Source organism: Mytilus edulis, chromosome 11, assembly GCF_963676685.1.
Source record: "Mytilus edulis chromosome 11, xbMytEdul2.2, whole genome shotgun sequence".
NCBI lineage: Eukaryota > Metazoa > Mollusca > Bivalvia > Mytilida > Mytilidae > Mytilus > Mytilus edulis.
This window is the reverse complement of record NC_092354.1, coordinates 24,558,893-24,574,297: the sequence shown is the minus strand read 5'-3', so window position 1 is coordinate 24,574,297 and position 15,405 is coordinate 24,558,893. Positions and strand designations below refer to the sequence as shown.

The following is a 15,405-nucleotide window of genomic DNA, read 5'->3' as shown; positions in this document are numbered from 1 at the left end:
TCTACCCCATATCAAAATGTTAAAAGCGAGATGTTTAAAAGCTTTAGATATTTTAAAGTTGTCGGCAGCACTGACTGGGGTGCTGATCGCAACATTTTACTCAATTTATATAGATCTCTTGTTAGATCTAAACTAGATTATGGCTCTATAGTGTATGGCTCTGCAAGGAAGTCCTACATACAGATTCTCGATGCTGTGCATCACCAAGGTTTGCGTCTCTGTCTTGGCGCATTTAAAACCTCACCAGTTGAGAGTCTGTATGTAGAGGCTGATGAGCACTCACTCACTGACAGACGTTTGAAGCTTGGACTTCAATATGCTGTCAAACTAAAAGCCCATTCAGATAATCCTGCCTACAGCTGTGTTTTTAATCCGATTTATGAAGATATTTTTGCAAAACATGAAAATAAAATTCCTCCGTTAGGTTTACGTTTAAAACCACATTTAGCTTCTTTTGATTTAAAATCTGTTGCTCAAGTTCAAACTTGCAAATGTCCTCCATGGGAACTTCCCAAACCAAAAATGATATTTGATCTCCGTGAACACAATAAAAATAAAACAAATCCTCTTTTAATTCAGCAACACTATGCTGAAATTAAAGCCGATTATCTAGATTTTTCAACTGTCTATACTGATGGATCAAAAGATGGTGATAGAGTTGCATCTGCTGCTGTCTTCAGGGACAGAGCTGCAACCCTCCGTTTGCCATCTGATGCATGCATCTTTACTGCTGAAGCAGAAGCAATAATTTTGGCTTTGAAATTTATTGCTTCTTCAGATAAATCCAAATTTATTATATGTTCGGATTCACTTTCATGTTTACAAGCTATACGAAATACTAAAATTAAAAGCCCAACAATCCTGAAAATTTTATATGTAATGAGGAATTTAAAAATTCTTCTGAAAGAAATAATATTTCTATGGGTTCCGAGTCATGTTGGAATCCTTGGAAACACAGCTGTAGACCTTGAGGCAAAGAATGCCCTGGGTGACCCTCTATCGAACTGTGATATACCATATACTGATTTTAAATCTAATATTAGGGAATATGTTTTTAATATATTGAAAAATAAATGGAGTAAAAAAGATGATAATAAATTGCATGAAATTAAACCTAATTTAGGCAAACCTTTTAATAATATTATGTGCATAAAAGATCAGTGTGTTATTACTAGATGCCGTATTGGTCATACTAGAATAACACACGAGTATCTTTTAAAAAATGAAGATGAACCACAATGTGTTCCTTGCAACTGCAAGTATACTATTAAACATGTTTTAATTAATTGTATTGACTTTGCTGATATTCGTAAGAAGCATTTCAATGTCAATAATATGTATGATTTATTTAATAATGTTCCATTTACAAATATTGTTGCTTTTTTAAAAGAAATTGGAATTTATTATAGAATATAAAATTGTTATTATATTTAAATCGATTTTAATTTTGATCACGTTATTTTACTGTTGATTTTTATTTGTATATACTCAATTTGCTTTAGTCAAGAATTTTAGTATATTGAAGGACCTTTTGTCTTATTTTAAAAATATGCTTTAAATTGTAAAAATATTCGAATTACATGTAGCTCTCGCCGCGATATAGCCTTTTTGTGCTAATGCGGCGTAAAGCAACCAACAATCAATCAATCAATCCCATGAAAAATTATAGTGGATAGTAAAAAAACGTTATGATCCCTGATTGAGTGTTTTATTATCATGTTGCTAATCACTTTTTCCCAAAAAAAAATTTTCAGACATTTAATTTAATAAGGAAGTACGTTATTGTTATACACTCATAGTTCCAAAGCATTATGCGTCGTAAAAACATTATATAATATATATTGCAATTATCTGGTTAGATTCAAATTTGTCCTGTCGGAATAGGTGAAGCTTTATATTACTGTTAAGTTAACGTGGCGTCTTTGTAATAAGGCTATTAAAAGAAAACTATATTTGTTAAACGCAATTGTATCCAATCTATACTGCTCTTTTTTTTATAATCTTTGCCATATACCATTCACGTGTTTGTGGATAGATAAGCTAGTTGTGCTATTCTACTGTAAATTAGGATATTAATGCAAATCTTCGATTGACGTTATAGCAGATGCATGTCAATTACTATTAAAAAAAACAAATCTTGTGTGTTAAGGATATACATGACAACATATACATTGTGTATAGGTCTGCCACATTTCCTTGACTCATTTTTTCCGCCAAAGCTGTTATAATAGAACAAGAGAGACGTCTGGAGATTCTTTGTTAGACATTATTGTATGCTTCCTGCTATATCGGGTGATATATCAAGCAACGATTGCTGATTTGCAAAGGATATCAAAATTATATTGTCTTCCAAACATATTCTAATTTCATTTGCCTCGTTCACATTCAACACTGCAGCCTTGTGGTAAAGCCTTGTGGTAAAGACACGGTGTTCGACTCTTATCTTTTAATGACCAATCATTGAGTGCTACTCCAAGTATTTTGTAAGCCAATACGGAAAGAATAGAATGTAGAGACAATGAATATCTTAAACATATCGTTCTTTGTATTTGACTCTCGAAGGAATAAATACCAAATGGTTTAGAAGCTTTGATCATGCATGGGACGAGGTAAACATCATGAACAGAAGTTTCTGTATTCGCCTTTGGAATAATCAGAACATCCAAATATTACAAATTATTGAATGGAACTTTTTGGCATATATTCATGTAAATGATTTTGTTGCCAAAGCTTCAAAAGATCTGTTTTGTAGATTTTTCCGGTGTCGGTCAATGTTTGCAGTATATATTTGAGATCCCTCTTTGCTGAAAAAAACTTCTTATCTGTAACGAATGATCTCAATATGTTTACTAATGCAGGAGGGTGAATAATGATGTAGTTGTCTAACCGATTTCGGTTGTAATACATCAGCTTACCAAGAGAGTGTTGGACCAATAGGAAATCATCCAACTGGCTTTCTTCTAAACCATGATCGTCATTCAGCTCGTTTACATTTAGGAGATCTTTCTTTGTAATGATGTTTATATTCTTCATTCTCATATTGGCGATTTGTAACTGTAGCGGAACCCATTGCATAGGTCTTCTCTGGCCCCATGACGATTGCTGCTTTGCAAACATGACGACCTGATTTGTCATGTGTTGTATTTCCACGTTGTGTTTATCAGTTCCATTTATGAAATATACTGTATCAAGATGAATGTGTTGTTTTTTGTCATGCTTGGAGAACATCTGTTTGATATCCTCGATAAAGGTTTCTGTCATCTTCGTGGTGTCTTTCTGAAAGGTAGTAACAAATGCTTGTGAATTTAAGGAAATGTTTTATTGTTATCCGTTTCTTTTTATCATTCGTTTGTGTACCACATTGGTAAAATATTTTCTGCTGACGTCTCTTTTTAAAGTTATAATCTGATCAATATTTATTCAATCGAGTTTTACAGTTTGACATGTTGCTTTCTTGCAGACTTTTCGTTTCTGAGAGTATACTATCTAGTTTTGAAAGTGCCATAGTACAAGAGAAAAAAAAGTTTTTTGAAACCTGAAACACATTTTGACAACGTAAGTTCATTAATCTGGTGTTTATCAATATAACATGGAATACAAAATTGCGTGGTTCAGAATTTCTATTTACCTTACACTTGTCTGTGTGTGTTGCAACACAGAGAATCATTGGCATAATGTCTTCGGAATTATCAGTATAGGTCAAAATTGAATCAACCCAATGTATCAGTATGGCTACAATAAATTATGAAAATAATGACTGACCCAAAATGACTTGTAGTCACTATATTTGTTTCAACGAGGTTGTGATGTTAATGATTATAGTCCTTATATTACTATTTGTAATGCATACATGGAAATCGGAAGACTATTATTAATATGCTGCACATAGACATGATATATAATGATAAAACATAGACATTAAGTGCGTAGTGTCTTTGAATATCGATTGTATGTGTATGTGGCTGACAAACAGGTGTAATGCGAGCTTTATCGAACTATTACTTCTGTTTCGAGCAGAGTACAATTACAGCTTATATTTAAAAACAAAAAACACAGTTATTGTGTTTATGCTGCAATTGATTTTGTATATTGTGTTTGCTTCGAAAGACAGAAAAACTCACAATAACGCATTTATTATCGATTTAAAGTACTTAAAAGCCCGCGTAATAATATTAAAACACGCATTCTGAAAGACAGTGGATTCACAAACAAAGAATCGCGACTGGTCAACAATAAATTATAATATTTTTATAACATAATTTCAACAGATAAAAACAGAACACAAAAATGTCAGATATGTCCTACGCATTCGAATTTTAAACTGAAAGTGACATTCACTGACTATGCTGAAATTGACATTGGACATAGTTGATTATGTGTGTTACTCATGTACACATCAAATTTTTTGCTCGATGATTAGTGCTTAAGAAAATGAAGTTAATCCTGCCTGACATGTTTGTCATATAAAAAAAACAGACCGCAGATCACATACGGTCAAACAATGTCATTGGAATGCAACTGCAATACACGTTATGATGTCACGGAGGTTCATACAACAGAAGAACGAAAGATACCAAAGGGACATTCAAACTCATTAATCGAAAATAAAATGAAAACGCCATGGCCAAAAATGAAAAAGACAAACAGACAACAATAGCACACACATTATAGAAAACCAAAGAATAAGCAACACGAACCCAACAAAAAAACAAGGGGTGATTTTAGGTGTTACGGAAGGGTAAGCAGATCCTGCTCCACATGTGGCACCCGTCGTGTTGCTAATGTTATAACAAATCCGGTAAATAGTCTAATTTGGTAGGTCACATTCAAAAAAGGAAGGGGAGTGTAGTTACGACGAAACAAAAGTTTACAAACTTATAAAATCATTAACGGACAGTTATGTTTTTGTTTTCAAATCATGTCTCTGTGAAACCTTGAAATATCTGATCTGCTGATAGATTGTTTAACTTAATCTTATGAATATACCGCTGTCTATTTATTACAGAGAAGACAGCGGTAGAAATATTTATTATCGTATTATACAAACTGTTATTTATATTATAACGTTAATTCTTATGTAAAAAAAGAAATTGTTAACGCCAGTTTGCATCATTAGGATGCACATTATTCAAATTGGAGGATGAAAATATGTAAAATCCAACGTTAATCCAAAGCATTTGCTGTCTTGGATGACATACAACCAATCAATTTATTTTGTTATAAGTATAAATTAAGAGTTGTGAAACAAAAAAATCTAGTTTTGGTTAATAATTTACTGGTATTATATGACTGTTTATATTTCCTTTTTCATCTTCTTACATGCAGCAGTAACCCCCTTGGGATAATATTCTAATTGTTTATGTAAGCCAAATCTACCATCAAACATCAACACAAATTATCCTTGGTGTTGTATGAAAAGTTGATGTGTCATATCAAATAATTTTTGGCCACCAAAATCTATTCAATCTGAGGGTGCTATTTCAATTTTGTATTGTCCATTTCTAACTTCATGTAAAATGTCTGATTGAAGTTGCAGCCTATAGCAATCTAATGTTTGAATCACGTGAGCTGTTAAAATATCTGTGTTTGAAATTTGTGGATCTGACTGTTCCTGATAAGCCTTAGCCGTTGCACCATGAGTCTTTATCGCATATCTGTCTGTTGAATGTCTGGTTGTCTTGTATTTTTCGTTTATATTTTCAGTTGGTTTAGAGGTTTCATTTGATGTTTGAACGAATGAATTCACCCTTTTTTATTAATTGTTGTTTCCGGTCTGGTAATTTGTTCGGAAAACTCTTTTGGTTTACCTCGAAGTATTTTTGCCAAAACCTCATGTCCCCGATCACCTATAATAGACTACATCATTGTCTGCTAAATATCGAACGTGAACTATTCCCAAATATTACTATTAGGGCGGAAGTGAATTTGCAATGCTATACGAAGTGTTTCAGTTAACATACATCCAATGCTCATGTATTTAATTATGATGTTTCTTTTGTGAGTCATGTTAGAGAGTGTGCTATGTTTTATCGTTTGTGGCATAAATTCTGTATTTTCGGTAATATAACGGATATCTTATTTGTAAGAATGGTCGAGTAATTCGTCTTCAGTGTTTTTGAGTTATGTCGTTTGTTTTGAACTGTGTTTAATGTTAGGTTCTACTTCGTTTTGTTTTATATTACAAGTTTCTTTTATCAGTTATTTCCTATAGCATGCAAAAATTAAGATACTGAATCATATATTACATTTATATTATTTCAAGTTTAATGCTACTTTGTGCACATATGTTAATTCAATTTTGGATTTATAAGACAAACATTAAAAAATTAAAACCGTTACGAACATAATTCTATTTTAATATATTTATCATGGTTGCGTAATACATACAATAACATAATTACAAACTTAATACAAATTGTGAAATCTTGTACGTGTCAAACATATACCAATTCTATTCTGTTTTTAAAAACTCACCTGTGACTTTGATTTATTCGTGTGACGCGGAGTTTATAATTTATATACTTCGTTCCTTTGTACTGGTATACTGTCGAAACATCACTGGCGATGTCTGTTGCTATCCTATTTTTGTTTTTCATGTTTTATATTACTACCAATGTCCTTAACAAAGAGACAATTTGATGGCCATAAGGAGGAGCGTTTTACAAATAAAATTTATTATTATTATTGACACACTAATTTTTACAGACGGAGTCAAAAGTTAGACATATGTATGCGGGTGTCGGCAGCGGCGTCGTCAACAATGTATTAGTTATGATAAGGTCAAGATTATGATGAATCTAAAATATGGATTCTTACTCTTAATAAGATATCAATCGATAATATTTTTTTAGAACATTACTGTCATTAATTTTCGTTTCATGTTTTTTTTTATTCTAACGCATTTCTTTTTATTAAACGCACCTCCTGGCCATCAAATTGTCTCTTTTTGATAACAATGGTATTGTTCTTAAATATGAAATCTAACTATTAATGTGTTATCAACTGATCTACATTTTTTAAACATGTGTATCTTGAATATCACAGATATGTTAGTGAATTGGTTTAAAAGGATAGTTTAATATTGATAAAAATTCTATTGTTTTTACAGAATAAGTTTCGATCTTATAAATACATATCAGTTTGTTCAAGCGATATACAAATGTAGCGATTGGCGTCAAATCAATGTAAAACAACAAAAAAACGCAAAGGACAAACTTATCTGATGCCCCTTCAACACACCACTAAAAGATAAGTAAACAATTAAATGGATGTGATCAAGCATCCATGTAAATAAATTGAATTTAAAATTAAATTACCACTTAATATTAATGGAATTAGATATTATGTATAAAGGGGTTGATATTTGTTAACAAACATTTGAAACAAGTAGTTTTAATTGCAAAACATATTCAATTAAAAATGCAGTGTCTAAATAACGGTGGTGTTATCAATAGTTCATCAACGACGATTTGTAAGTTGTAAAATACAAAAAAAGATGTCCCTCCTTACAAAGACTTACGGTTTACTTATTACCTTAGTTCTTTGCGCTTTTGTGTTGACAGCTGATACGTTTACAGAGTATTTTGGGATGAAAATTAAGGATAACTTACATGTTAGATTATTCACAGGTGTCTCGGAAGTGCAATGTTCGTATTCATGCTTCACAAACGAAGGTTGCTGTGCTTCGGGTTATAACAAAGTTTTGATGGAGTGCAGAATGGACCTATCTTATAACTGTTGTCCTCCAAATGAAACAAATCTACACTGGAATACTCTGTACAGAGATAATTTTCGTACGTATATATGCAAATGAATTAATTATATATAGTATTTTTCGTTTCTTCTTGTTCATAAAGATTATACCGTTGTTTGTTTCTGTTTCAAATGTTTTACACTAATCTAGTAATTTTGGGGATCTTTGATACGTTGGGAATCATAAATCAGATGCGCCGTGTAGCGAAAGTACTATAGTCTTTTGACATGAGGACACTTCAAATAACAATGAACAGATATCCTGTATACATAATATTTCAGTGGCATTCAAGTTTTTTAACCTTTATCTCAGTCGGTGTATTACAGGACCTACCTATTGTATTCTTTTTTTATTCGTTCTAGTAAACAAATTGCCACTGTATTTTAAGCAGGCAACAATCAATCACATATTGTGGATAATTTTCTCATTGCAACCGTAACCCTATCTCCTTATCTTAATATATGTTTCAGCTCCACCAAAAGATTGCGGTGACATAAAAGGTTTAAGTGGAGTGTACACCATCAACCCTAATAGAGATAGTTGTGGTTTTAGTGTCTACTGTGACATGACTACAGATGGCGGAGGTTGGACAGTAAGTACATTGACCCTTTCAGAATGTAAAAATTCATGGGTTATTTTATTCAAAATCAAAATAACGTCACGTCATTGGTAACATTTCACTTGTTTATGACATTTTTAAAAAACCAAGACGTTTCGTTTTATACTTTTGAAAATATTACCCAGAATGCGTTATATTCTAAAACGTCTAATTTGTACATAATCGGTATCTTGGGTATATAGAACTTGTCAGGAATATGACAGTTGTTTTCTTTTCGATTGACATGTTTCAGCTGTTGATTTTGTCATTTGATTTTGTTGTTTGTTTTTGGAGCTTTCCGTAATGAATTTTCCTTAGATTGCATTTGATGGAAACAGTTCATATATTACGTATTAGGAGCAATTTATATGGTTGTAGTTATATTGGCATTTTTACAAATATTGCAAAACAGATCGGATGATCTTTTAATATTTAGTTTTCTATAGTTATTTATAGTATTTTATATCATAGTAAATAATCATCTATATAGGACAACAAAACATTTGACAATCTGTAACGTTTCTTTCTGTCTGTTTGTCTTCCGCTGTTCTGATAAAGATAAGTTACTTGATTTATTAATTGCTGGTTGCAAAAAGTTCCAAATTTTTATTGCATGTTCAGAACTTAATCAAATGAATAAACATAATAGGTGTGTCCTGTAATATAAGCTGTTTGGGATGATGGCAGAGTATGGAGTAAGTCTTGGAAGAGCAGATTTTTGCCTAAAATTTTCAGGTTCATCTGATTAAAGATTTTCAACACTTTTTAAATCTTCTTCAAAGTGTCTACTTTAATCGATTCAATTAGTATGTGTGAAAGATTAGAACTGATAATAAAGACGCTCAAGTTTAAGCTTGAATGTGAAAAATCCACCAAAAATGCCATAATATGTAACTTTTCAGATGGTCTTCGTCAAAATGAAAGAAACTTAGATTTAAATATTTAGACTGAAAACAAATCCGTCCACTTACATTTAAAACAAAATGTGTTTAACTCAAATGCTAAAATTGTGAAGATTTCAGAACTTAAGCATGACTTAATGAGGCTTGTACCCGATATATGTTCATTATATTATTAAAATAACAGCCCATATTAATGTATCCCGTGGAATGGTAAATTATTCCATATTCAGTCACTCAACCAGACCCTCATTTGCATGTATTCTTGTTGTCATTTCAGGTATTCCAGAATAGAATAAATGGTAACGTAGACTTTTATAGAAATTGGGATGAGTTTGAATTAGGATTTGGTGACATTGAGACTGAATTCTGGCTAGGTAAATGTATTACAATTATCTGAAAAATGATCTACACACTTTGTCGTACAAATAAATTTTCATTTTGTAATTAAAGACATGATATAACATGAAAAATTAACGATCAATAATCAACTGAAAAGAAAGGCGGAAGCTATCAAATAAATATATGTAGTCAGAAAATTGCAAACATATTAAAACAAAACAACAGGGATATTGCCATAGATAACATCAACAGTAAAAAAAGTAATAAATTCAATAGACAAATACATGAATACCATAACACATTATTTAAGGAATGACTGTAATATTGTTTCTGTCTATAACACGTTATTAAGATATGTATAGGATAGACAACATCATTACCTATCATTTGTTATCTCCCGTTGAGTTGTTTTAGAAATAAAGTTGGTGACATTTGATAAAATATATTCTAGAAAATCGAACATATTTTTGACTGAACATGCCATAAAATGCCAAAAATTACTAAAATAACATTTACGTCCAGAATAAAAGTGTGTCTCTATGCTCGAGTTTGCCATAAATGAAGTTGTTAATAATTCCAACAGATTAAGAAAACGATACATCACCCTTTCGGCCGTAAAGTGATCTTTTAAATAATTTCTAAGTTGAAAGTCTGGTTGGCTTGGACGGATATTTAAATCTGCTGTCACAGCTTTTCAGAACGTAAAAATTAAATTGTTTGTATCTAACATAGATGCTCTTTCTTGTAACAGCCAAAATTTATGGCTTTCACACAAGTCGCCGTTTGCTTGAAGTTTTCTTTATACAAGTACCGTCGTTTTTGGTATCTTTTTTTATGTTTTAGGAAATGCAAAACTGCATCAACTTACATCCAGCATTACATACACCCTTAGGGTTGTTTTAGAAGATTTTGATAACGAGACTCGTTATGCAGAATATCAATCCTTTGCCATAGGGAATGCGCCATCTAAATATACATTAACTGTCAGTGGCTATAGTGGCGACGCAGGTAAATATGCAATATCTAACAGTGGTTATAGTGGCGACGCAGGTAAATATGCAATATCTGTAAGTGGTAATAGTGGCGATGATGGTAAATATGCCATATCTATCAGTGGTTATAGTGGCGACACCGGTAACATTGCAATATCTGTCAGAGGTCTTAGTTGTGACGCGCTGAATATGCAATATCTGTCAGAGGTAATAGTGGCGACGTAAGTAAATATGCAATATGTGTCAGTGGTTAAAGTGGCGACGTTTAAAAAATGCAATATATTTCAGTAGATATAGTGGCGACACTGGTAAATATGCAATATATGTCAAAGGTTAAAGTGGCGAAGCAGTAACATGCAATATATGTCAGTGATTATAGTGGCGACGCAGGTAAACATGGAATATATGTCAGTGGTTATAGTGGCGACGCAGGTAAATATGTAATAACTTACAATAGTTATAGTGGCGACACAGGTGAATATGCAATAACTGTGAGTGGTTATAGTGGCGACGCATGTAAATATGCAATATATGTTAGTTGTGATAGTAGCGACGCGGGTAAATATGCAATATATGTCAGTGGTTAAAGTGGCGACACAGATAAATACAAAATATCTGTCAGTGGTTGTAGTGGCGACGCAGGTAAATATGTAATATCAGTGGTCTCTTAAAATAGGTTTCACTGTTTACCATTGTAATTGACAATATGTTTTAATCTTGATTATAGGAGACAGTCTTTCTTACTCAAATGGTATGAAATTTACAACTTCTGATCAGAAAAACAACCCCCACACTTGGTACGGAAACTGTGCTGAATATTTCCATGGTGCTTGGTGGCATAAGACTTGTCATCATAGCAATCTGAATGGCGGATATTTGGCTGGAGATCACGCATCGTTCGCAGATGGAATGAATTGGTACACATGGCGGGGTTTGCGATACTCTTACAAGTCGACCAGAATGATGATACGAAGACAGTAGGCCGTATATTTGAAGTCTTTTACGTGGGTGTTAAGCGAACACCAATCACTAATGATGATATTGTTTTAAAAAAACATTTAATCATAATGAAGCAGTACAAATGGACATTTAGATAATTAGTATGATTTTACAAATATTATTAAATTAAATATAACGTCCTTATTTTGCTTTGTATACAAATCAGTGTTCTAATTACCATAACATATGTTTGACACATGCGCAAACTTTTTTCATACCGTTTATTTGAATTTTAAATCGAATAAAATATATACATTTTTAGCAATTACATATAGTGTTATTATACATTTTTGTTCAAACAATATATACTTATTTTGCTATTAGTTTTTAAACTTATAAAATATGAAAGGTGCATACTTCATCGGTAGTAGTCGGGAACAGCCAATCATTGTACAAAGAAATTTCGAACGCTTCGACCTAAACAAAAAGCGTACTTGTCTCATTAAATTAGAAATAAGTTGTTCATGTCATATGCTATATTTATTTAAACTTTGGTATGCATTTAATTTGACCATATTTAGCATCACGTTTGAGATCGGTGTAAAATATCGACAATAAAAATTTCTACCCTGTATAAATGAGCATAAAGCATCATAAAGAGCACTCTATCACTCTATCATTCTGAATGAAATAGAATTGGAAAATGCCGATGATAATTGAATTAAATATAAATAAACTTAATATAAGATCAACGACTTAGAATCATGTAGAAAATATGTTTATTCCTTATGACATTGAGCTATCTAAAGAAGATTGAGTTGACTGAATAATGGTTATAAAAAGTGTTATTGGAATTAGCATTTCATCAGGAGGTTCTGTTTCAATTTGCCAGTTTATGCGAGTTGGTTTATTCTCATGACTAAATGAGATGGTTAATTCGAAACAAGAGCTTTCTCTTTAACGTCTGATTAACTGATGTTTCTGATTTATCCTAATAATATTTCTTTCTTAAAGGTAAACAGGGCAGTCCCTAGAAGATTATTTATATGATTCACCACAGTTTACGCATTTAGAAGATCAGAGTTACAGGTTGTTCCCTCGTGCCATTAGTGAGAACACTTGTTTGGTTCCATGGTAAAAAGTTTGACAAGGGATGCATCGAATTGGGCTAGGGATAAACATGTCAACTCTGATTCCGACGCAATATAATGTAACCTCATAAAACGAATACTGGATAACGAAAGCACAAATGTGAGGTCCATGAATTTATTGTATATTCATATTATACATATATCAAAAACAATCACAATAATTGGCAACGCTGAATAGATCAATATGTGTGAGAAATAGAAAAAAAACATAAATCATCATTAGTCTATCGATTTGAATTGATTTTGGTGTTTTAATACCACTTGTAAGCACAGCATTTGAGTTTTTTTGTGGTGGCATGTTTTTATTGGTGGAGGAAGTCGGAGTGCCCGGAGAAACACCTATCTGATACAGGAAAACTGATTACAAGTCTATTGAAATGCAGATAATAATTTCTATCAACAGAAATATTTATCCATACAAAGCTAAATAAAAGCTTCAAGAACATGATTATCTCCCTTACTGAATATTACTATTATTAACGTTTCTCAATCAAAGTATAAAATAAGAGAACGTTTTCAAAGTAATCAACATTTGTTCCTGGTTAACCCAATTTTTTTTATTATTAGAAATGTAAAAAATAACTAAACATAATCGTAATACTTATCAAGGGTACATGATTACAATTCAATAGTCATACCCTAAATATGGAAATGGCAGAAAATTTCACTGCAAAATATTATCCACTAGTAGAAAGAAATACATCTATTTTTATGTATACAATACTGTCGTATCAGTACCTTTATTGATTAAAATATAAAATACATCTTTCAAGGTATAAATATTTCTTCTAACAAATGCCTACTATCAAATGACACAATATACTTCAAATTCAAATAATCACCAAATTTTGAAATCATATTAGCATTTGAAACACTTAAGATATAATATAGAATGTTATTAATATGTGCATATCATATTTTTTTCCTTTGGTAATTTTACAATTTTATATAAAGCAGTCATATTCAAAATCATTATAAATATTTAAAAGAAATATTTCAATCTTCAAATTTTTTTTGTTCACTTCACAACTTTATCGGTCGAAAAGAAAAAAAACATAAAAATGTAGTGACAATTTTTTGCCTGTACACTAATTACTAGAATGAAGTACTAGTAATTAACATTTGAATAAAATTAAGACAAAAAATCATCGAACTGTATCATAAATATGGTTTGATAAAAATAATAAATGCTAACAAAATTTTTTTTTAATTTAATTTCCAAATTTCAATGCTGACCTCTAAACAAAGAGAGATAACTCAAAAATATTTAAGGTTATTTTTGACCTGTTACACTAATAAATAGAAAATAGATGAAGCGGCAGTCGGAGTTTGAGAGGTCAACAGATATGTATTTTTAAAATTTAATTATATTTTCATATTTTTTTTATATTTGAAATCTAACATCAGTTACACCTTGGTTTGAAAGTTTATCACTAATTTCTTAACGGTAAGGTCACCTTGATTATTGCCTTCTGACCGCATGGTCCTTTTACAACTGTTCAAACTATTGTGAGGAGAGGCAGACATATGAAAGTCTGTAATAGTTATCATTGTCAGCAAATTTGTTGATTTACTGTTGTTGGAATATTCGACTTACAAATGATCTGATCTTATTTTTTAAACTTTGTGCCAGAAATACTTTTAAGTTGTATGTGAATTACAAAGGGATGTTTTTTTAAATAGGTTTTCATATGTTTCTTTAATAACCATAAATCATGGCCAACTGCCAACAGGGCACTGAGTCATCATCTTTTTTTTTCTTTTTTTATGTGGTAAAGGTGACTAAGAAGTTTGGTTTTATTGTGCTTACAAATGAAAATAAAGGTTCGTCATTCTTGTCACCCCACCTCCGAATGCCTACTCAGATCTCGACATGACCAGCCGATTGGTCGGACTGGGTCCATCCGATCTCCCGTTTGGGTGATATCGGAGCCAAAGCAGCTTATCTAATTCGTCCTGATATGTTCTGAACCAAATTACTCGGATTACAACCCTCTTCCGCTAGGATCTCGGCAACCACTTGAAGAGACATCGCAATCCAGTGCTTGGTAATCCAGTAATTCATTTCCGTTCACTTGTTGTGGAATGCCAGACACATTTTTTTGGCGTGAGTACATCTACAGTCTGCATATAAGTAAAAAGAAAGGAGGCTTAGAACAAGCAATACAGTGTGATGCTGTGAATTTCTCCCCCGCAATTGTTTTTTTAAGAAGTGTATTTTTAATGTCTGATATCTTAAATGATAAAAATATACAAATCTCACCACCTTTCCCCCTAAAAAAAATCTTTCCCTCAAAATACGGTCTTTTAATACCAAATTTACCCATTTAAATGTATCACAAAGGTCTTAAAATAGAAAATAACATGATTAATCATGGCTAAAATTAATATTTCTTAAGGTAGATAGGGTGTCTTCCTACATCTTGGATTTTGAAATACAAGACATCAAACTCTAGATCTTAAATAAAATGTGCAAATGTTTAGAGTAGTAGATAATTCAGGTGTAAGAACTTTCATTTCAATATAGACAATGACATGTTTTATCATACTTATGGTCGTATTTAACAAAAAAACAGAAAACTTTTGTTTGATTTAATTTTTTCCAACTTTGCCACTTAAGGGTAGGTAACTCAAATTCAAGGGCATATGATTTAAATTAAGGTAATTTTACAATAGAATGTGTTAGGAATTTACCTATTTTATAACGTAGGAGGAAAACGGGTCCGGTGAC

General features: G+C 31.8%; 1 protein-coding gene across 1 annotated transcript; it reads left to right on the top strand.

Annotated features, from left to right (window-relative positions):
* Positions 1-8,229: 8,229 nt before the first annotated feature.
* On the top strand, positions 8,230-11,777 carry LOC139494103 (fibrinogen C domain-containing protein 1-like). The gene is made up of 4 exons (XM_071282277.1): positions 8,230-8,345; positions 9,531-9,627; positions 10,436-10,726; positions 11,312-11,777. The coding sequence occupies exons 1-4, from the start codon at positions 8,319-8,321 to the stop codon at positions 11,563-11,565; spliced, it is 669 nt and encodes a 222-aa protein (XP_071138378.1). The 5' UTR covers positions 8,230-8,318; the 3' UTR covers positions 11,566-11,777.
* Positions 11,778-15,405: the final 3,628 nt, after the last annotated feature.

Excerpts from the sequence above, each read along its gene's own strand:
- LOC139494103 (XM_071282277.1), top strand. The coding sequence starts at position 8,319 with ATGACTACAGATGGCGGAGGTTGGACA. Across the intron at positions 9,628-10,435 it reads TGAGACTGAATTCTGGCTAG|GAAATGCAAAACTGCATCAA; the intron begins GTAAATGTATTA and ends TTTATGTTTTAG. Across the intron at positions 10,727-11,311 it reads TGGTTATAGTGGCGACACCG|GAGACAGTCTTTCTTACTCA; the intron begins GTAACATTGCAA and ends TCTTGATTATAG.